Source organism: Nelumbo lutea, chromosome 4 (genome assembly GCF_056320005.1).
Source record: "Nelumbo lutea isolate HS-2025 chromosome 4, American lotus-T2T, whole genome shotgun sequence".
Lineage (NCBI taxonomy): Eukaryota > Viridiplantae > Streptophyta > Magnoliopsida > Proteales > Nelumbonaceae > Nelumbo > Nelumbo lutea.
Genome location: NC_142687.1, coordinates 62,925,491 through 62,947,877, shown reverse-complemented (window position 1 = coordinate 62,947,877; position 22,387 = coordinate 62,925,491). Strand labels below are relative to the sequence as shown.

Below are 22,387 nucleotides of genomic sequence, written 5' to 3'. Positions count from 1 at the left end.
GTCTTGCAGAAAAGACTAAAAAGGATTCAGTGTTCAGAGTTTCCAGTGGGTTCTTTCGAAGGATCCAGTGTGTAGGACGCACCCTGTTGGTTCCGTTCCATCCACAGCAGTGTCATCTTCAGCAGGAGCGGTTCTTGGTATCTTCTTTGGGCGTGAACACCAACTTTGGGGGATATTGTTTCTCCGGATCAAGTATAATCCTTCCTGTTCCCTTTTGGTTCAGATCTGGTTTGATTATGGTTCAAGTAGAATCCTTGAATATTGTATTCTAAATTTAGGGAATATGATTCCCAGTTGGGAGAAGGTAGGAAAATTTTTGAAATTCGCCCACCCATTCCGCACCTTTCTTGGCGTCCATTAGATGGATCCTACCATTCTTTCACAAAGCTTGTTTGGTGGTGAAAGGGTATACTCAGAAGGAAGGTATCGACTATGAGGAAACCTTTTCGCCCATGGCCATGCTTAAATCCATTAGGATCCTGATAGCTGTAGCAGCATACCATAACTACAAGATTTGACAAATGGATGTCAAAACCACGTTCCTGAATGGAGATCTTAGTGAAGATATCTACATACAGCAGCCGCAAGGCTTCATTGCCGCTGGTCAGGAACACATGGTATGTAAACTTAATAGATCCATATATGGACTTAAGCAGGTTTCTAGGAGTTGGAACATCCGTTTTGGCTCTACCGTCAAATCGTTTGACTTTGAGCAAAATCCGGATGAGCCCTGTGTTTATAGGAAGTCCAGTGGGGATAAGGTCACCTTTTTGGTCTTATATGTGGACGATATCCTACTCATTGGGAATGATGTAGGAATGTTGACTTCGGTCAAGGTATGGCTTTCGCAGCAGTTCTCCATGAAAGATCTTGGAAATGCTTCCTATATACTGGGTCTTCGACTCTATAGAGATAGATCGAAGCAAATAATTGGATTATCCCAGGCTGCTTATATTGACAAATTTGTCATAAGTTATAGCATGGAGAATTCCAAGGAAACGTTCATTTCAGGCACAGAGTCACTCTCTCCAAGAAGATGCCTCCCAAGACTTCTAAGGAGATTGAGGGCATGAAAGACGTTCCCTATGCCTCAGTCGTAGGAAGCATCATATATGCCATGTTGTGCACTCGCCCTGACATTGCTCAGGCGGTGAGTATTGTAAGCAGGTTCTAGGCCAACCCAGGGCAAGAGCATGTGTTGTTTGTTGGATCCAAAAGATAGAAAGTATTAAGTGTCCAGTTCACTACAAATTCTGGGGTATACTGATACCGATTTTCAATCGGATCCAAAAGATAGAAAGTCTACATCTGGATATGTTTTCATGATAGGATCATGTGTTGTTTGTTGGAAAAGTAGCAAACAGGGGTCCACGGCAGACTCCACAACCAAAGCCGAGTACATTGCAGCAAGTGAAGCTGCCAAGGAAGCTGTGTCGATAAGAAGTTCATTCACGAATTTGGAGTGGTTCCGTCCAGCACATCACCCATCCCGTTGCTGTGTGACAACAATGGAGCCATCGCCCAGGCTAAGGAGCCTCGGGCCCACTCGAAGTCAAAGCACATCGAGAGGAAGTACCATGTACTGCGGGAGATCGTTGGTAGAGGGGACGTCCTAATTCAGAAGGTAGCATCAGCAGATAATGTGGCAGACCCATTAACTAAGCCACTCACACAGAAGATGTTTGAGAAACATGCGAAAAGTATGGGACTCCGGCTTGTACAAGATTAGACCTAAGTGCAAGTGGGAGTTGTTGGACAGTTTTTGTATGCCCTTAGCTTCAATCAATTTTGATGTACTTTTGATAGTTAATATAAATAAATGAAGTACATGTTTGATTCATGTTGTGTTGTATACTTCTGTGTAAGACCCTAAAACTGGACACTTAATGAGACTTGTGTTGGTTTTATCCTGCCAAGGTTGACATTGGTGTGTTGCCAACTGTTGGGGTGGCTTGTCTCAGCAACCAGGGTGAGACCCAAGGTACATGCAATGTAGGATTAATTGAATCCTTGAACCGGACCAGATTTCCAGCATTGCCCTAGACCTTGGAGATTGATTTACAAAACTGGAAAGTCACACCTAGAAAGTTACACCTAACCCGATTATTCCAACCATGAGCTCTTAGCGGGGGTCAAAACCTGAGTATGTTGGGACAGTCTGAGAATTCATCTGAGTGGGTGATCATAGTGATGGGATCAGCCCCTTTGTCGGACAAAGGTAATGATCGGGGATGCACTCTCTCTGATGGAAGCCAAACTGCCGGCAGTTGATTTCAATCGTTGGAATTTTGTTTTGCAAAATTTATATATATGATATATATATTTAAGTATGGTTTCAAAATTGTTTGCAAATGGTTTTAATTCCCAAGATCCATGTAAGTAGAGAGTGCAGCAATGTTCCTTGCAGCCGAGGGAGAGGTCATCTCTTGTCGGGCAGTGCTTGATCATTATGGGCTGAGAGGTTAAGTGTAAGGCCATTTGGGATGATACCCGATGGGCTAATCTTGCACCTGCCCACAGTCCTTGGGTTTTTATAAGATGGCTTGGCCCAGGGACCACTTAGTGTAAGTGTTGGTCCCATTAAGAGCTCATGGTGATGGATTCAGGGGTTTACTATTTCCTACAGTGAATTCGGCCAGGCCTTGCAACAAAGGCTGGACTAAACCCATGTGGCTGATGTGTAGATCAATGTTTAGGTCCCATGCCATATAAGGATACCCAACTGGGCAGCAGTTTGGAAGAAGAGGGTGCACATGGACTTAATGGGCCTAAAGGGGTTTAATTTGATTAATTAAAAGGGGGCGAATCAGGGATTTAGATCAGCAGATGGGATAAGGGATTGTCCCTATCCACTCAGAAATTCCAAATCCAAATAGAGATTTGGATCAGGAAACTCCTAATAAGATTAGGAGGGCTGATCTTTATATGCATATAACATAAGGGATTATCCTCATCTCTTAAAGAGAATCTAGATCCAAATAAATATTTGGATTAGGAAACTCATAATAGGATTAGGAGAACCTCTCTTTAAGGCTATAAAAGGAGGAGGAAGGCGAACCCTAGTTCACCTATTCTGACCACAGATACAAGAGAGAAGACACCTCTAGTGAGACTGACGCCATCTTCTGTTCTTGCCTTCTCCTCCTACTGCTGCCATTGCTAGTTCATTCTCCACCTGTAGGAGCGATCAAGAAGCGTTCTTCATATCAGTTTTTGGTAAAAAACTGATCTGAAGTCATGATCACTCACCCTCCATTGAATTCTTTCTGAAGAGTTTGGTTCTTGTTGAAGAACCACCTATTGATTCTGCTCCACCCTATGCTGTGTCATCTTCAGTGGGAGCAGTTTTTGGCATTTACCTTGGGTGTGAGGATTCTAAACTAATACAAGTCTCATATTACACAATAATACACCACGATAACATGAATCAAATATATACTTTATTCATTTACATTAAAAGTCATAGGGTACATCATTCTAATTAGAACTAAGGGCATACACTATCTAACACAGTGAACCCCTAAGTCCATCACCATGGGTTCCTAATGGGCCCAACATTTACACTAAATGGTTCCTGAGTCAAGCCACCTTATAAAAACCTAAGGATTGTGTGCAGATGCATAATTAGCCCGTCAGATATTACCCTCAATGGTATTACACTTAACCTCTCAGCCCGTAATGATGAAACACTACCTGATAAGAGAGGACCTCTCCATCGACTACAAGGAACAGTGTTGCACTCTCTACTCACATGGATCCCAAGAATTAAAACCTTTCGCAAATATTTTAAAATCATAATATATATATATATAAATATATTTTGCAAAGCAAATTTCAATGGTTGAAATCGGTTGCCGGTAGCTTTGGTTTCCATCAGAGAGAGTGCATCGCCAATCATTCACTTTGTCCGACAAAGGGGCTGATCCTATCACTATGATCACCCGCTCAAATGAATTCTCGGACTGTCCCAACATACCCAGGTTTTGACCCCCTCTAAGGGTCTCACTGATTGGCATATCAAAGACAACCCAATCCGACACCTAGTGCAGTATCATAATCAAGTTAGGGGTCAGGTGTAACATTTCAGTTTTGCTCATCAATCTCCAACGTCCAGGGCAATACTAGAATTCTAGTCCGGTTCAGGTGTTCAAGAAAACTCACACTACATGTACCTCAGGTCTCACCCTAGCAGCTGAGACAAGCCACCCCAACCAATTTGGCGGCACATCAGTGTCAGCCTTGGCAGGATATATCTCACCAGATCTATCCAATGGCTGTGAAGATTCTAAACTAACACGAGTTTCATATATGTCCAGTTTAAGGTTATTACACAGAAACACACCATAATAACATGAATCTAATATGTACTTTATTCATTTACAATAAATGTCATAAGGTACATCATTCTGATTGGAGGTAAGAGCATACACTATCTAACACAGGGTTCTACCATCCATATGATAGATCTCCCATCCCTTCACAAGCAAACTTTACTATCAAATACAATATAAGTTTTAAGCATACATATTCAAACTGAACCAAATCGGATCATATTGGATAAGATAGGAGTGGATCTATATCTAATTAAATTCAGATCATCCATGATGCTATTGAATTTGAATGAGTTCAGACCAATACCATAATGTTTGCAACCCTAGATACCATTCATGACTTTTCAATATACTTTAGGTTGTACTCGATAGGAGTGTTAATGGACCGGATTTGGGTTGGACTCCATCCAAAGCATAATCAATTTGGATGGATTGGACAGACCAATAAGACATTGAATTAGACTAGTCTAGACTTAATAGTCCAAAGTATTTATTGAATTGAATTGGATTAGATTGAGCATATCTGCTCCATTACTAAAAGATGAGAATACAAGTGTCAACGGACCAAGTTTGAGTTGGAACCAACCTAAATTAAAATGCATTTGAACAGATTGGACGGTCCAGACATTGAATTGTACTGGTTCAAAATGGTCTAAAACATTCATTGGACTGGATTGGACCAGGTCTATTTGTAATGGACTCAAATTGGACTAAATCGGATTGGACCAAATCCAATCCAATTGGCACCCCTACTGCCCATCCAGCTTTATGTTTGGTCATCTTTGTGTCAGACCTTAACCTGTTCTTTAAATCGTTTTACCCACAATCACAAGAAGAGAACAATTCAAAAGTGCACTGGTTGAAAAGATCGAATAATCGATCCATGTTACGGTCCCATTCCTTGATTGACACGCATTAAAAAACAAGAGAACGACAATTTTCCCTTAACGGTGGACAATGGTGAATAGGAGAGATATCATTGGACAAGGGTTTGATTATAATGGCAGAACGTCATGATACCGGAGAAACTTGCAACCAAATTAATCAGCATCAGGATCACTATTATGATATAATCTTGGGAGGCCTAAGCATGAGGGAATAGCTGGATTCCTGCCACAACGCTCAGATTGTATTAGAGGAAATCATCCATTTCAAAATTATCCTTGGGCGTGTGAATTGTGAAACCATCCAGTTCAAGTACCTGCCAGGTTGAAATAGGTCAAAACCACAATGCCATTAGCATCCTAGTAAGGGCTCAAGGCAACTCTAATCCCCAATTCTTTTATACCCAACATCCATAAAAAGTAGACCCATTGGAGTCGATGACCAAAACAAGAACATATTTTAGAATTCTAAAACCCCCAAGCTTCAGTAACGGCTACTATAGAAGGGTGTACAACTGGAAATTTATGAGAACTTCACAAAGTAGTGATAAATAAAACTGCGGTTGTTGAATTGCTGTTACATCAAAATTTTGTAGTGTAAAGAAATTCCAATTTGACAAATATTTTACAAATACACAGATAAGAAAAAATAGCCAAGTAAATCACAAAGTTGGGAGGAATCCCTGTTCTTATAGTGTACAATTATTTAAAGATGCCGATGCCGCTGATCAACATAATAAACACAAGCTTCTTATCTGTGGGGCATCCCGATCTTCAAGGCCTTTCAAGAATGCTCTAATTGCAAGGTGCTCTGAAGCATATGTCATGAAAGATGCCAAAACCAAACCACCCACAACCATCAAACCTAACCTGTGGAGACACTGGTCATTTCAAACTACATTCTCTTAAGATGAAATGGAATTCAGAAAACCAGACAACTCCCCTCGTTATCATTTGAATCACCACTCAATGACTAAATAAATAATGAGCAAGTTCGCTGGAGTCCAGATCTCCTGCCCACGTCTACCCACACAACATCGCAGCCACACATGGAGAACATCTCATCCTCCTACACAGTATTATGCAGTGGGAGATGCTCCCAATTCACAGGGTAGTGTGTTCTGGGTAGGCGTGGGCAGAGTTTGTGTGGGCAGGAGATCTGGAATCGGTCCTACATAGTATTATGCAGTGGGAGATGTTCCCAATTCACGGGGGTAGTGTGTTCTGGGTAGATGTGGGCAGAGTTTGTGTGGGCAGGAGATCCGGAGTCAGTTCTCACTGTTTCTCTTCCTCATCCAGAGGTGGAACAGTAGAGGCCGTCAAGGCCATAGAATTGATCAATTAACATATTGTTCACTTTGGCAAATGAAAAGATAATTATGCTGCAGCCTTCAACATTGCATGAAAATCTGATTAACTGTTCAGAGATTTTTTTTTTTTGATAAATAAACTGTGCACAGAGTTACTTGCTAGTCTGCAGTCAATTTATCATACGATTGAATTTAACCAAAAGTATCAATAGATATTGTCTGGTGTCATATTCCTCCTAGAAATATTGCATTACTTCTAGTATTAAGATATTATGATAGAGAAGAAAAACCCCTATATTGGAAATTCTTCATAATCAATAAACAAATATAACAAGGAAACATTTACTAATCAAGTAGGAAGCTTTGACCATACATATTTCTGCATGTGGAGAGATTGTGTTGCCAACCAAGATTGTCCACATAGGGGGCAAGTATTGGCACATGTAAACTTCCACAATCTATATCAACCCTATACCCCACACTGTATTATTGCTGGTTTTCAAAATTAATATTATCACTTGAAAGTGATAAATTTTAATATAAATCTAACCTAGGGATCATCTTAAAAACAAGGCTAGGACTTTTGGGCCAAAATCTGTTCTATGAATATAGGGTAGGAGAGTAACATAGGGAGTCGGAAAAAGCAACAGCAATTAACACCAAAAGGTCTTCAGGCCAAGACTGACATAGACTTCCAAATTTTGAACATTTTAAGGAGATAATGAACAAGGATGCATGAAATTCATAAATTTCACTGCCTTTAACTGATGGTGAATTCATGATTAACATGTAGGAGTAATGAAATAATACCAAAATTGTCATCATTGGTAACATTCGAGATCAAATGGAGAGATTATCCTCAGCCAAATTACAACGTAATGTAGAAATCATGAAATATGTTGAGAAAACTTGCGGAAATCACTGAAATCCATTGAGAAAATTACCTTGTAAACATTGCTGTGATCCCCAAAAGGCACGGCAATGAAGGGGCAGCTACAGAAAGAAATGCCATCCCTAATCCGTAATACCATGTGGCAAAATCACAATTAGACACAAGACGATGACCTACATTGTACACAAGAATCATAAGCTAATAAACTACTAAACTAGATTAAAGAGAAACTATTTATACCTCTAATGAATGATATATATATATATATACTGGACATGACTACATTTTACAAACCTTTTCTGGAATCATAGTCAGAAGATTCAGGATGATTGGAAACGGATCCTGCTTGAGTTGCTGTCATCCTACCCCACTGATATATTAAATGGATATAACCTCCAAATAATATGAAGAAAATTGTAAATATCCACTCGTACATCAGCAGTAAACCTGTCCATGGCATTACTTGCCGAGGGACAATTACAAGTGCAAGTGCAATGGACACCACAGCAGCCAGGAAACAAACGAAAACAGAGATTCCACCCAAATAAGCGGGTACCTTGGAATGCAGTCCATTTGAGAACTGTTCAACATAAAAACAAACCTTAACAGCACAGAAATAAAAATGTCTCCAACTTTCTAAAAAGTAAAAGATAAAACAAAAAATTGACTATGCACCTCATTTTTCAAACAATGACCACCACAGAAAACTAAAGGCCTTTATCATTGTCAAATTGATGGTTCCTAAAGATCAAGGTGACCAACTAAACCATACTTTTATAATATCACCATGGACAAATTGACGGTTCCATTATGCCAGTAAAGATCATGATTGCAAATGGCAAATGGACAAATACAATAACTTATCAGATTCCATTTGGTTTGCAGGAATAGGGATCTAGAATCGGAATCGAAATGGGCCATCCCGATTCCAACTGTTTAGTTGGGTGAAATCGAAATCCCATTCCCATTTCTGGGGGAATGTCATTCCCCCATTTTAGGGAATGGTCATTCCCTCCCTTGGGAATGAAAACCCATTCCAGCTGATTCCAATTCCCATGCCAATTCTTGTATGAACCAAACAGACTGGGAATAGACCATTCAGATTCTGAATCCAATTCCAATTCCACTTCTGACTGTGAACTAAACGGACCCTCAATCATACATTCTGACTTAAAATCTTGGAACTTTTTTTGATAATTAAAAGGGTTTAACTATGATATGGAAAAAGATATGATATCCGAAAAACATCTGACCAATCAACTGGAATCATAAACTTGGTAGCGAATCAGCCGTTAATTATCAAAATGCATGGGTGGGTTTTGATTGGTCAAAACTCTTTCCATACCATTATCCTTCCTGCATCATAGATTTTCCCTAATTAAAATCTTAGAACCTTTATCACAAAATGACTTAAAGATAACCCCATTGGTAGAATGAACATTGGGTAATGGCCTTTACCATTGTCAAATTGAAGGCTCCTAAAGATTAAAGTAACTAATAAAATCATAATGATAGAATAAAAATTTGCATACTGACCTGTTGATTGGAATTAATGGACGATGAAGAAACACCAACAGCAGAATAAAAAACTCCACCAGCTTTAAATTTATAATAAAGATGTCTGACATGATCATAGAATGAGTTTCTACAAAATGTGCCACATGAATCCCTCTGCATTTGGATCAAGACCAAAATTATTTTGGTGATTACAAGCAACCAAAGTTTATTTTATTAGACTCCAACAAAGTTAAGTCGATTCAAAATGTGCTAACCTGAAAAAGGGAACGATGGTAACAAAGAAGCAGAGCAATTAAGGGAAGGAAGAAAAGAATTTTGACTAGAAGAGAATCATTTGGATTTTTTCCCCCTGCTGTTCCTGGAAGAGATTCTTCAAGATGTTCCCGGACATTCTGCAGGGTCACCAAGATAAATCAGAAAGTTGAAGGTACAATGGTGTCTCATTTGTCTGGTAAAATCTTTTCAATGCTTAATTTCAATAACATGCTCCACACAAATGCCAGCATAAACAAATAAAAAACATGATTACCTCATCCTCACATGCAAAACAAGTATACATGTCATACAAAAGCATAGGAACTGCAACACACAAACATGTCTACACATGAATGCTACTCATCCAAACATGTCTATACCTGCCAAATGTCAACAGGTTTTAGGAGCCATGCTGTCCACCAGTCCCATGGTTTAAGGGGACCAAGCGTGTAGTGAATAACCCGGAGTTCTTTCTCATCTACCATCCACTGCATAAATGATATGGATAGAGAGAACATTAGCGAGATAGTTCAAGGAAAAAGTAATGCAAAGCAATGGTCAAAAGCAAATAGAGTTCTATTAGCTAATACTAGAGAAGCCAATATCATATATGAAAGAATTTAATGCAAAACTACCATAACCATGGGCATCTATTGTTAATAACTTAAGTTTGGAAGAAAAAAAGTTGAACACCATGGTCATCTATTGTCTTCGGAAAATAGGGTATCAGGGCATCTCCAGCAGGGTCGTTCAAATTTAACATGCCCACGATCAATAAAAAATAGTGAAGTTAGAAACACTACAAACATCAAAGAACATTAGTACATTCTTGCTTGAGTAAATGGCAGTTACCAAAACCATGATAATCAATTGCCCATACATGGATGCCCTGTGTAAATGGGATGGTGAGGCAGTAAGAGATGGTCTCTTAGAAAGACAAAGATGACCAGGATTGGAAGAGGCAAGGTCAAGAAGAAGTTTTGTAAAAGAGGGGACTGCAAGAGGAGTAGGAGGCAAGTGAACTCGGGAAGTCTGGAACCCGGGAATCTTGAGACAAGTCTCATATGAGATGCAGAAAAATAGGGACTTTCCCGTTAGGAAAGAGGATCACAATTCTCTAGTCTTTAATTGGTAAACTCCGCTGGGGTTTTGCCACGTGTCCAGTGAGCAATAGTTGTACATGTTTTCTGAAGTTATCAACACAACATCTTCCCCTTTTTTTGATAGGAAACGTAAGTTTTCATTAACACTGGAAAAATTTATACAAGATATACAGGTCCAATCCATAAGAATAGGGAAACCAACCCCAAAAAGAAAACCACATTCTTTCCTATGAATTATTAGTTTTACTACTTCTGTTAGCAGGTAGTAGAATTGAGAAAAAGGTCTCTTTACAACAGAAAAAGGATGGTATGATCCTAAAAACAGCTTTACATATGGCATGGAATTGTCAGCATACAACATTCCTGATTCTTCATCCTAAACTGTTCGAACTAAAGACACCCACAACAGTATATTCCTGTAAAAGATATCAAACAGTCTAAAAATTTGAGCTCACATCTTAATCTCCATAGCCAAATAGCTTTTCCCTTGGCCCATCTTAAGCACTCCGTTACCAAGATGATTTCCTTCTATGATCAGGTCCAGAGAGGAGTGCCATGACTTAGATTCATCTAGCTTAACCCCTCCTAGGTAGAAAGCCTATGCAAAATTAAAAACTTGCCCAGAGGATATGCTTTCCATCCCAAAACAAATGAAATTTGCGTGAGCATATATGATTAACAATCATAATTCTTTTAGGTATCCATTCTAAATTAAAATATGATTATTAGGGGAAAAGGTGTTTCTTCTTCAAAATTCACCCTGCCACTCTTCTAAAGTGTAGTCAACTTGGTTCTTGTTTTCTTGTTCTTTAGAGTGAAAAATACACCACCTGCAAACTATGCTACAAGTAATTGAAATAATTAGGTATTCATAAAAATTGAAACCCAACATTTCCAGTTTTTGAATGCATTGTTTTTCTATTACTCAAGTCATGCTATAACCGTATGAAGATTTATATTTTTTTTTTTGATCAGTAACCGTATGAAGATTTATATTGTTGATATAAAAGATAATTTCTAGGGATGCAAAAATATTCACATTTCACACAACATATCTATTCAAAAATTAGGATGGCAATTACCTTATTGGCCAGCATATACAGGCCAACATCTGCATTATACAAAGTAGAGAGTCTCTCCATTTCAGGTACCGGTCTAGAATTTATCACATCAGGAGACAAGCTTGGCTCAAAAACATGCGCATTTGCAAATTCAGGGAAGTATGCGTTCAGAAACCCCTGATCTCCTGCTATGGTAAGGGAATGTGAGCACATATTACTTTCACAGACAAGTAAGAACTTGACATAATGAATCCCTATATACTTGTACGCTATGTCCTTTCTTACATGCCATAGGAAAGATGTAATTAAAGATATAAGATGAGGGGCACAAAAGAATTAGTATTAGAAGTTATTTGTGAAATAATCTATGTAACCCAGATACAGAAAGGAATAAGTATTTTGAGTCCATCATTCTAATTGTGACTTGTATTTAAACTTTTAAGTGTCAAAACATAATTTTAAGCCTGACTTCAGTATCATTTGCTTATCTAACAATCCCAATGGTCCACAATATGGACATGCATCCAGAAAAACATGGTTAATTTAGGATATAGTCCACAAGTCCTTTTTTGTTTTTTCTTGGATCAATAACAGAATTTCATTAGAAATATGAAAAGATAATTACAAGATTAGGAGAGGTACACTTTCTTAACTCTCCAGAAAGAAATTTGCTATTACAATTGAGCCCAGAATAGTTGATTCCTTCCCACCCCTTGTTTTGCTAATACATCAGCAAACCCATTTGCGATTCTTTTAACCCAACTGAATTTCATGTCCATATTTTGTGTCAGCCACCTGAATCTCTTCTTTTCATTACTAAAAACCCAGAGTCCCTTCTCTTCCTTTTGCAGTCACTCCACTACCAGACTTGAATCAGCTTCCTTGTGTTCATATCCTTTGCCCTGTGCAGTCCCCTCCATGACAGCCATAATCACAGCCCCCTTAAGGAGTCACCTACTCCAATGAGGCCTGAAAATAGACCAATAGTTCTGCCTTTACTATTTCTAAACAACCCTCTAATACCAGAGGGGCCCAGTTTTTTTTCAAGAGTAAGAATAAAAAGTTTGTTGATAAAAAGAAAAACTGATTACAACCAGACAGTGCTAAGATAACACCCAAAACAGATACAGAAGTACAACAAAAACACGATCAAACATGATGGAAACAATCCCCCCCTCCCCAACAGTGCAAAAGCACCTAATCTTCAGCTTCAAACGTCTCATTGTAACCATCATCGTCCTCATCCCAGATCTTGCCTCCTTCACTTACCAACTTCTTCATTCTCTCTTCCTTTTTGCTCTTTTCAAATATGTCAAAAGCTCTTCTAGCGAACACCTCACCTCCCCAGAAAAATAAACCTAAGCTCTTGCCAATTTTAACCTCCCTATCAACCAGTCTCTTAATCTCTGCTTCCTCCCCCCTCCTCTCCAGCTTGTTGAGCCAAAGCAAGACAACTATCACCGACTCGACCTCCCTCCTCCGTATTCCTTGACCCTACCCTAACCTCCAAACCTTCCTTTGCCAAAGTCAACGTTTTCTCACCCGCTTCAGCTTGAAACTCTTCCCCACACCCCCCTCCTTCATCACCTTTCTTCTTAGGATCTAAAACTTTTAATCTATCCTCTTTTAGACTCTCTTATATTTACTGGAAGGACCCACCCCAATCAACCCGAATTTTAGCCTTGAAAAAACCTTCAACACATGAACAAAATGGAACTTATTTGTCTCTTTGGCTTTCTTCAATCCTTCTGAATGTTTAACGTCTCCTTCCTTGTTCACGCTTCTTAACCGACCTAAATCAACTCCAATCCTCCCAACTAAAACTTCAAGCTTTTGAAACTCCTCATACTCTGTTGACTAACCAGAATCCCCATCATTGTCCCAAGCCTCTTCCAAAATCTCAGCACAGCAACTAGATTTCGATCTCTTATCGGCACCTCCTTCCTACCAACCTCTTCCACCCTTCCTTGCGCTCTCCTTCCTAACTTGCTGATTCCTTTATTGCTTCCTTCAAACCCTCCTCCCTTCCCTCCTGGCCTCCTAAACAAACATCGTATAGATCCTTCACAACCAAATTCCATGGCTGAGACAAGTTAGGAGGTAGATTGATGAAGAAATCATCAAAAGAAATAACTTTACCTATTTGCAGACCAAGCCTTTTTACCTCCTTTCTTCAATCACAAGGTTCCTTTAAATCAGAGATATTCTCAAACCTGTCGCATTGAGCTCCTTTCTTGAAATACACATGAGCAAACTCGTCAATTGGACTTGAGAGCCACTTACCAATATTTTCATATTGAAATGAAAGCCAGATTATTTGACTCTTCGAAATTTCTCTTGTTTCAAACCCTTAAACTGCAGCAATGCTTCTTAGAAATCACTTTGTCTCTATTAGGAAGCCTAGCTCTCGAGACACGAACCTTATCCAACTCATCAACGCCTCTTCCAGATCGAAATACCTCCTCGTCTTCTAAAGTTCTAGAAGCCACGTTTTCTTTAACAGTTTAACCACCCCAAGTCTCCTTTTTTTCATCTTCCACATTTCCCATAGGAGGAGCCCCCCATATCGTTATCGCCTTCTACTATAGAAACACCCTTAATAACCCTATTTATCTCCATAATAACTTCATTTGATATCGCATGGGCCCCACCACTTTCAGCTCTTTTTGGGACTCTTCGAACATTAAACTCAATGTACCCCAACAAAAAATCCCCAATTGAACCATTAAAATTTTTAATTCCAAAAATACCCTTGTCTTCAACCTTGCACCCATCCCCTACATTATAGACCTTCTTGGCCTCCTCCTTTCATCTCTTCATATTTTCGATTCAACTTCTTGGATACAAACCTTCTACTACCAACCTTAAGTCAAACCTTTTGCCAACAAATCGAAGGGGCAAGGACATCGAGACACAGTGGATCTCATCAATTTAGACTAAAATATAAGTAGCAACCAAGTTTCTCCGTGAGATTGTTTAGGGTCAACAAATCTAAATTTCCACACAGATCTCCCACTGCCTTGAAGGTTTGAAGACTCCATGCATGCAAAGGAATCTTGAACACAATAATCTATCATTTGTTGGGAACATCTTGAGAAGAGGACTGAAAGGAAGGTTCTACAATTGAGTTAAGTTGAGAACATCTTCCCGTTTCTGATAATACCCTTTGTTCACCCTCATGAATTTATCGTGTATCCCCACCTGATCTCTCTTCTAGGCCTTGGAAGATCCTCATCAAAGGAAGGTGTAGGTATATGTTGATCACCACGAGTGTGGTGGCACAGAAGGTGCTAAACCAATACCATAGGAACACCCATGACGAGCTCATAACTCAACAAACATCCGTGACGAGCTCAAAGCCTGCACAGACTTGCAATGTTCTCAAAGCCTAAAATGATCTTGCGATGAACTCAAGACCACCACAAGCCTGCAATAAATCCAAAGCAACAATGACAAAAACAAACTCAGAGCCATCGTGAGCCTACGTTGAGCATAAAGCCATTGCGAGGCTACGATGAGCACGAAGTCATCACGCACCTATGATGAGCTCAGCACTACCGCGAGTCTGCAATGAGCTCAAGGCCATCGCAAGTCGGAGACAAATGAAGAAGCACGTAATCCACTAACGTCGCGTGTGACGGAGCACCTAATGAGATTAAAAGACACGTAGATTAGTATAGAAGTCATTCGTGCCATGTCAGTCTAGGAGGCTCACAAAAGGAAGTAGCATACGTGTACTATGAGAATCCTTAGACAAAAGGAAACCTCACCTCAGATATATCTCATAAGACACGTGACGAAACCCTGGCAGTGTTCCCTGAAAACTGACACCGAATCGAAGATTCCCTTTCCTATTGCGAGTTAAACACCTTTGGCTCTTTCCTTTCAGGACCTCGGGATCTCTCCCTATAAATAGAGGTCTAACTCATAACGAAGAGATCATTCTATCATTCTACCTTTTTTTTGATAAATAACAGAAACTTTTATTAATAGATATTAATAGAAAAAGATACAATAGGAGGGGTAAAAACTCTTAAACCTCCCAATAAGTGCATTTCAATTTACAATATTGCCTAGAAAAGGTTGACTCTTCCCACCGCTTGTTTGGCCAATGAATCTGCCAGGGAATTGGCACTCCTCTTAGTCCATTAAAACTTGACTTCCATGTTTTAAATGAACTGTCTAACTTTCTTTTTCTCATTTAGAAATTTCCACAAACTAAAATCGTCCTTTTGCAACCAATTGGTAGCCATCTTAGAATCACCTTCCACCATTAGTTTTCTGATATTCAACTCTTGGGCTCTTTTTACCCCTTCCAAAACAGCCAATATTTCAGCACTAAGAGAACCCCCCCCATCCAATAGAACCAGAATACATGGCAATAATTCGACCTTCTCCCTCGCTACTACCATCAAAGTTCAGTTTAGTGAACCCCAAAGCTAGAGGAGACCAAATTGGGTTAGATGAAATCTTCATTGGAGCAGACCAAGCCACTTCTTTCCACTTCCTGATGATGTCTCCTTCTAAGTAGTTTTCAAAGAGCTTCATTGTCTTAGCCCAATGAGCCACCCTTAAAGAAATTAGTTCAATGATGGCACCCTTATTTCTTTCTTTCTCATGAAAGGTCCTTTGATTCCTTTCCTCCCAAACTATCGAACATATAGCTGCTCTTATGCATCTCCACAGAATTTTCCCTCTTCTTCAACCCCCTAACTGAAGTAGAATGGAACAAGCTTTGTACATTTAGAGGGGGGGGGGGTCCACTTGCAACCAAAAAGAGAGAAAAGCCAACACCATATCTCTTAAATAAATGGGCAAAATACCAATAAGCAATGGCAAGTCTCACCATTCTTCTTACAAAGGATGCACCAATGCGGGGATAAACACCAATTAGGCCTTTTTCTTTGAAGTAGGTTGCAAGTGTTACACTTTTCTAAGAAGGCTTCCCAACAAAAAGCACTAATTCTAGGAGGGATTAGTCTATCCCAAACTTCCAAAACTAGGAAGGGTTGTCCAAAAACAGGTGGGGAATGAGCCAATTCTTTGAAAAAAGAAGAGCACAAGAAGACACCTGAAGAAGAAGGGACCCAAATCCTATTATCCCTCCTATAGGGGTCAATACCCACCTCAAGTAGGATTTTGAGCAGGTCAGAAATAAGGTTCAGTTCAAAGTCTCTAAGAACCCTTCTAAAACCCAAGTTCCAATCAATAGTTGAATTAGAAGTGGTGAGAAAAGTGGAGATTGGCTCATTTTTAAAACGTGAAAGAGAATACAAAGAAGGGAATAGCTCTTTCAACGGTGTGTTTCCCACCCAAACATGATCCCAAAATTTCACAAGGTTAACAGAGCAAAGGTCATAACTGATTAGAGGAAGGAAAAAAGGAAGTATGGCATGAATGAATTTCCAAGGAGAAGCTCTTGTAGCCCTAGATGATACTCCCGTGTCCCAACCATCCGCCGCTTGCCCATGAATACGTAAGACAACTTGAGCCCACAATTTATCCCTCTCCAACGTCAATCTCCAAATCCATTTGCCCGATAGAGCTTCATTCTTTTTCTACAAATTACCTAAACCAAGTCCACCATCACTTTTGGTTTTTGTAACTATATCCCACCCGGCTCTATAATCCCTTTTCTCCTCTCCTAATTCCCATAAGAAATCTCTCATTAACTTTTCCAAAGTCCCATATACTCCCTCAAGCATTTTAAACATAGGCAAAAAGTAAATAGGCAGGTTAGCCACTGTTGACTTAATCAAAGTTATCCTGCCTCCCATGGAAAGGTAATTTTTCTTCCAAGAGGCTAACCTTTTAGTGAACCTATCAATCACTGGATTCCAAAAGCTCTTTTTACTTGGGTTATCCCCTAGTGGCAGCCGCAAATAGATCAATGGCCAATGGGCAATCTCGTAACCCAAAATTCGAGCCCTTTCCTCTGCTTCACTTTCACTCAAATTAATGCCAATCACTTAGCTCTTATCTAAATTCACTTTGAAATTAGTCACTTGTTCGAACACATTGATCACTAGCTTTAAATTACCAACCCAACTTACCTCATCCCCACCACAGAAAAGAATTGTGTCGTCAGCAAATTGTAGATGGATTATTGGGACCCTATCCCTACAACCTTTCACCAAGTTTCTAGAATATGCCCTCTCAATGAGCTTCCCTAAGGCTTCAGCAATAGGGTAAAAAGGAAAGGAGAAAGGGGGTCTCCTTGCCTAATGCCCCTAGTAGTCAGGAAGTGATTTACCACCTTACCATTCACCAAAATAGAATAGTGGCATGTCCTAATACATCCTTTAACCCAACTACACCACTTCTGCCCAAATCCAAAGGACTCTAGGGCTTCCAATAAGAACGACCAGTCCACCAAATCGTATGCCTTTTCGAGATCCAATTTGCACACCAACGGTCCAATTTGCACACCAACCCTTTCTTCCCACTTCTTTTGAAGTCTTCCACACTCTCATTTGCAATCACGATTTGATCCACAATTTGTCTGTTCTTCACAAAGGCACCTTGATTCAGGGAAATTATTAAGGGTAGCACCTCTCTAATCCTCCGAGATAACACCTTGGCAATGATTTTATAGATTATTTACCAAACTGATGAGCTTCAACTCTTTGGGATGACAAGCCCCTCCCTTTTTCAAAATCAAAGCAAGGAATGTAGAATTTAGACCTGGATTGATAGCCCTCTTTCAAAAAATTCAGAAAACTCTTTGAATATTATCCTTAAGTATCTCCCAGCTGTCTTGATAAAAAGCCATCGTAAAGCCATCAAGACCAAGTGCCTTGGATCTATCCATAGAAAATATGGCTATCCTTATTTCTACTAATTCAAAACTTCTCTCCAACCACACCATTGACTCTTCCAAGAGTCTAGACCACTCCAAACCTTCGATCTATAATCTGCTAGACAGAGGCCTTCTATTGATGGACTTGAAGTGGTCCACAAAATCCCCTTCAATCTGTAATCTGCTAGTGGGTTAAGGTTATACCATTAATCACTAGCTTAGAAATGAGGTTCTTCTTTCTCCTACCATTAGCTATAGCATGAAAAACTTTTGTGTTCCTATCACCTTCCTTTACCCACTTGTGTAGCGTCCAATGAAATTCCATACCTTCCCAATTAACCCTTGGGTTGCTTCCTAACCACCACTCCTTTACTTTTTCCTCAAAACTTGGTTGGGACAACCACATATTCTCAAATCTGAAGGTGGTAGGTCCTCTATTCCTAGGCTCAAGCTTACTTATCAATACTGGCCAATGATCAAAGGTAACTCTAGGCAATGTCCTTGACACCAAGTCTCCCCTAGTGTTTTAAAAGCGCAAGGTGCAAAAAAAGCGCAAGGCGCAAGGTGAGGCGTGTGCCATTTTAAGAAAGGCGCAAAATTACAAAAAAAAAGGCAGAAAATTCCAAAAAAAAATTAGAAAATGCAAAAAATTTAAAAAATATTAAACATAATGTTAATAAAAATATAAACTTAAAACTTCAAAATAAATGATTTTAAAAACCTATTATCTAAAATTAAAATACGTAAACATAACATGTAAAGTGTACTCAAATGAAAATTTAAAAATAAAAGCAAACATATAAAGCATTTTCAAGCATGTAAAACCCACAATCTCTTTTTTCCTTAATTGCATTGCTTCAAGTAGTTAATGTGATGTAAAACATATTGCATTCTTCATTCTATTAGTCGCCTTTGTAGCACGCCCCTCGAGGCAAGCCGGAACAAATCTATGTTAGGGTCTGAAATTCTTATTTCTCACATCAAAAATAATAACCCCCTATTTGCTTATGTTGTTCATTCATTTATTGCAATAAAATATCTTCTTAAAAGGCAATTAAAGTTGTAAAATCATTAATTTTTGTGAGAAATAAGAATTTCAAACCCTAACATAGACTTGTTCGGGCTTGCCTTGAGTGGTGTGTTCGGGGGTTCGGGGGCGAAGCCCCCAGCCTAGCCGTTGGACTCAAAAAAAAAAAGCAAAAACCGCAAAATTTTAAAAAGGCACATGCCTTGGCTAAGGCGCAAGGCACATTAGGCACACGCCTAGGTGCACCAGGTGCACACCTTTTGAAAGAGGTGCGCCTAGGACCTAGGCAAGGCGCATACCCCAAAATGCACCTCGCATGTGTGCCTAAGCGAGCCTGAGGCGCACCTTTAAATCACTAGTCTCCCCAATGTTCTTCCCAATCAACAATGAAGAGATATTTGATAAACGCCATACAAAGAGAGGCTAGGTTGAACCCATGTGGCTGATGTGTAGATCAATGATAGGGTCCAACGCCATACAAAGAGAGCCAAGCTGGCCAGCATTAAAGCGGAAGTGAGCCTGAAAGATTAATGGGCCTAAAAGCTCATTTTGAACTGGGTTAATTAGATTAATTAAATAGGGGCGGATCTGGGATTTGGATCAACAGATAAAATAGGGGATTATCCTTATCCACTTAAAGAGTCCAAATCCGAATAAAGATTTGGATCAAAGGAACTCCTAATTTGATTAGGAAAGCTAATATTAATCTGCAGATAAGGGATTATCCTTATCACTTAAAGAGTCAAGATCCAAATAAAAGATTTGGATTAGAAAACTACTAATGGGATTAGGAAGTTGTCTCTTTAAGGCTATAAACAAGAGAGCTGGGCGAACATCAAGAGAGACATTTGCTGAATACAGAGAGAAGACAACACAACTAGACTGCTCTTGCCTTCTGCTCCTTTTCTTCCTGCTCTTGCCGCCCACCCTGTTGGATCTCCAGTTCTTGGATTCGATCAATATTGGATCTTGATATTGTTTCTTGCGAGAAGAAACAATCTAGAAGTTGTGCTCACTGTCCCATTCGATTCTTGCTGAAGAATCTCTAGTTCTTGGTGAAGAATTACCCGTTGATCCTGCCTCACCCTAAGTTGTGTCATCTTCAACGGAGGGAGGATTTGGTACTCTCTTTGGGAGTGAACACCTATGTTGGGAGGAGCATTCTTGTATGCATTCCGTATCAGGTATATCCCTCCCTTAATTTGGTTTGGATTGGTTACAAGAACGAACCTTGAAAATGCAGTTTTCTAAATTGGGAATAAGATTCCCAGGTGGGAGTAAAGAAAATTTTGAAATTTCGCCCAACCTTCTTATAGGGTTCGGCTGTACATATGATTAAATCTCTTCATTATCTTCTTATCTACCTCCTTTCCTTCCCCTTCCCTTTCTTTCACTGAATTTTTTATCCCCTTCCAAATCCAACTTCATCCTCTCAACCTTGGTTTAAAATGTCATGAAATGTCAGAAATGTCGCCCGACATATGTTGGTGTCAAGACCCAGCGGCAAAATTTTACCCGAATTAAAAAAAAAATACAATGTCAGCCGATATTTCAAACATCTCGGTAAATGCTAACAATATCATTCCATAAAACAAAAAAATATATATAATATATCAAAATATTTCCAAGTATATGTCAACAACTCAGCATATATTTGAACTACAAACATCTCATATCAAACAAAAGGAGATGTTAAAGGGGAAAAAGAAGAGGGTTTTTTTATAAAAAAAAAAAAAAGAAGAGGGTTTTACATTTTTGCTTGTGTACCTGGAAGTGGAGTACAACTTCAGGATCTAACCAAGCACAAGAGTGGTCACGCACTGAAATATCTTTTTCTTGGAAGCAGGCCGTTCAGCTTATGAAACTTTGAAGAAATTTCTCTCATCTTGATTTAGATATGGAATAACCCTATTTCTCTCTCATGGTGAATATCCATGAAAAACCTAGGAAAAAAGGAGAGAGAGAGAGAGAGAGAAGGCAACGGAAGGTGTGAACTCAAGGTCAAGAAGGAGGATGCTCTTCGTCATCTTCTATTTTTCTTGAAGGGCATCATTGAGTGCTGGTTTGTTGCTCATTGGTTGTAGACACACACTGTCTCTCGACATTTGAGGAAGCTGAAGTTCATTCAAATGAAATTGAAACCTCAGCCTTAAGTTTATTTAAACTTTAAATTCTTGTTATAATCCATGATGGTCTATGGAAGCCTATAGACTATCACAATAGCAAGCCCTAAAATGGAATCTTTAAAACACCTTTATATAAACATGTTACAATGCAAGAGGGTCTACTGTAATATTATAGACTCATAAATGAGAACTTATAAATAGAATCTTTATTTCACTCTTATTACAGTACATGAAGGTCTACAACAATAATATAGACCCTCACTACAAAAGCCACTAAAATGAATAAATAATAAGAAAATTAATATTTGAGATAAAATTACAATATTCATTAGAAAACAAAAATAAAAATCAGAAAATGTTGACTAATTAGTATTTTTATAAAATATTTATAAAAAAGAATTAACAAAAAATAAAAACAAAAGAATAAATTAATTACTTTATAATATAAAACATAAAATATTTTTCAAGTAATAAAATATTAACTAGTTAGTATTTTTAAAATATTTATTAAAATCAGAAAATGTTTATTAAATTTTATAATAAATTATATTCTACATTTAATATAAAAGATCAGAATAAATTTATTAAATTTTATCCTAAATCATAATTTATTATAAATTTAGTATTAAAAATCATAACAAATTCATTAAGTTTTACAAGAAATCAGAATTTATCATAATCTTAATGCTACATAAAGGAGAATCAGTTTATTAAATTTATAACAAAACATAATGTACTATAGCTTTAATATTTAAAAAATCAGAAAAAAAATGAATTTCTATTTACTAGTGTAAAATAAATATATTAGAATCTTTAATAAATCAGAATTAAAAATAAGAAAAGAAAATATCGGATAACCTTGTAAAAACATCAAAATGCATAATAAATGAGTAAATCGTCATTTAATAATTTGTTATTGATCTTAGTTTCTTAGCTTTATATAATGGTTGGGAATAAGATAATAGTCTAGAAATAATGTATTAATGCTTTTTTTTATCAATTTACAAAATATCATTGCATATTTCCACAATGTCTCTAATTTTTACAATATTTCCCCTCGACATTTCCGACATTTCCAACA

General features: G+C 38.5%; 1 protein-coding gene across 2 annotated transcripts in view; it reads right to left on the bottom strand.

The window, feature by feature from the left end:
• Positions 1–5,737: 5,737 nt before the first annotated feature.
• Positions 5,738–22,387, bottom strand: part of PGSIP6 (plant glycogenin-like starch initiation protein 6) — a 30,453-nt gene continuing 13,803 nt past the window's right edge. The window contains exons 4-10 of one of the 2 annotated variants that reach the window (XM_088985734.1): positions 11,376–11,539; positions 9,571–9,678; positions 9,190–9,327; positions 8,954–9,088; positions 7,712–7,997; positions 7,470–7,590; positions 5,738–6,085 (exon numbers count right to left, since the gene is read on the bottom strand). In XM_088985734.1, coding sequence (XP_088841860.1) covers positions 5,944–6,085; positions 7,470–7,590; positions 7,712–7,997; positions 8,954–9,088; positions 9,190–9,327; positions 9,571–9,678; positions 11,376–11,539 — 1,094 coding nt within the window. In that variant the 3' untranslated portion in view covers positions 5,738–5,943. The remainder of the gene's footprint in view (positions 6,086–7,469; positions 7,591–7,711; positions 7,998–8,953; positions 9,089–9,189; positions 9,328–9,570; positions 9,679–11,375; positions 11,540–22,387) is intronic. The other variant, XM_088985735.1, reaches the window with a different exon arrangement.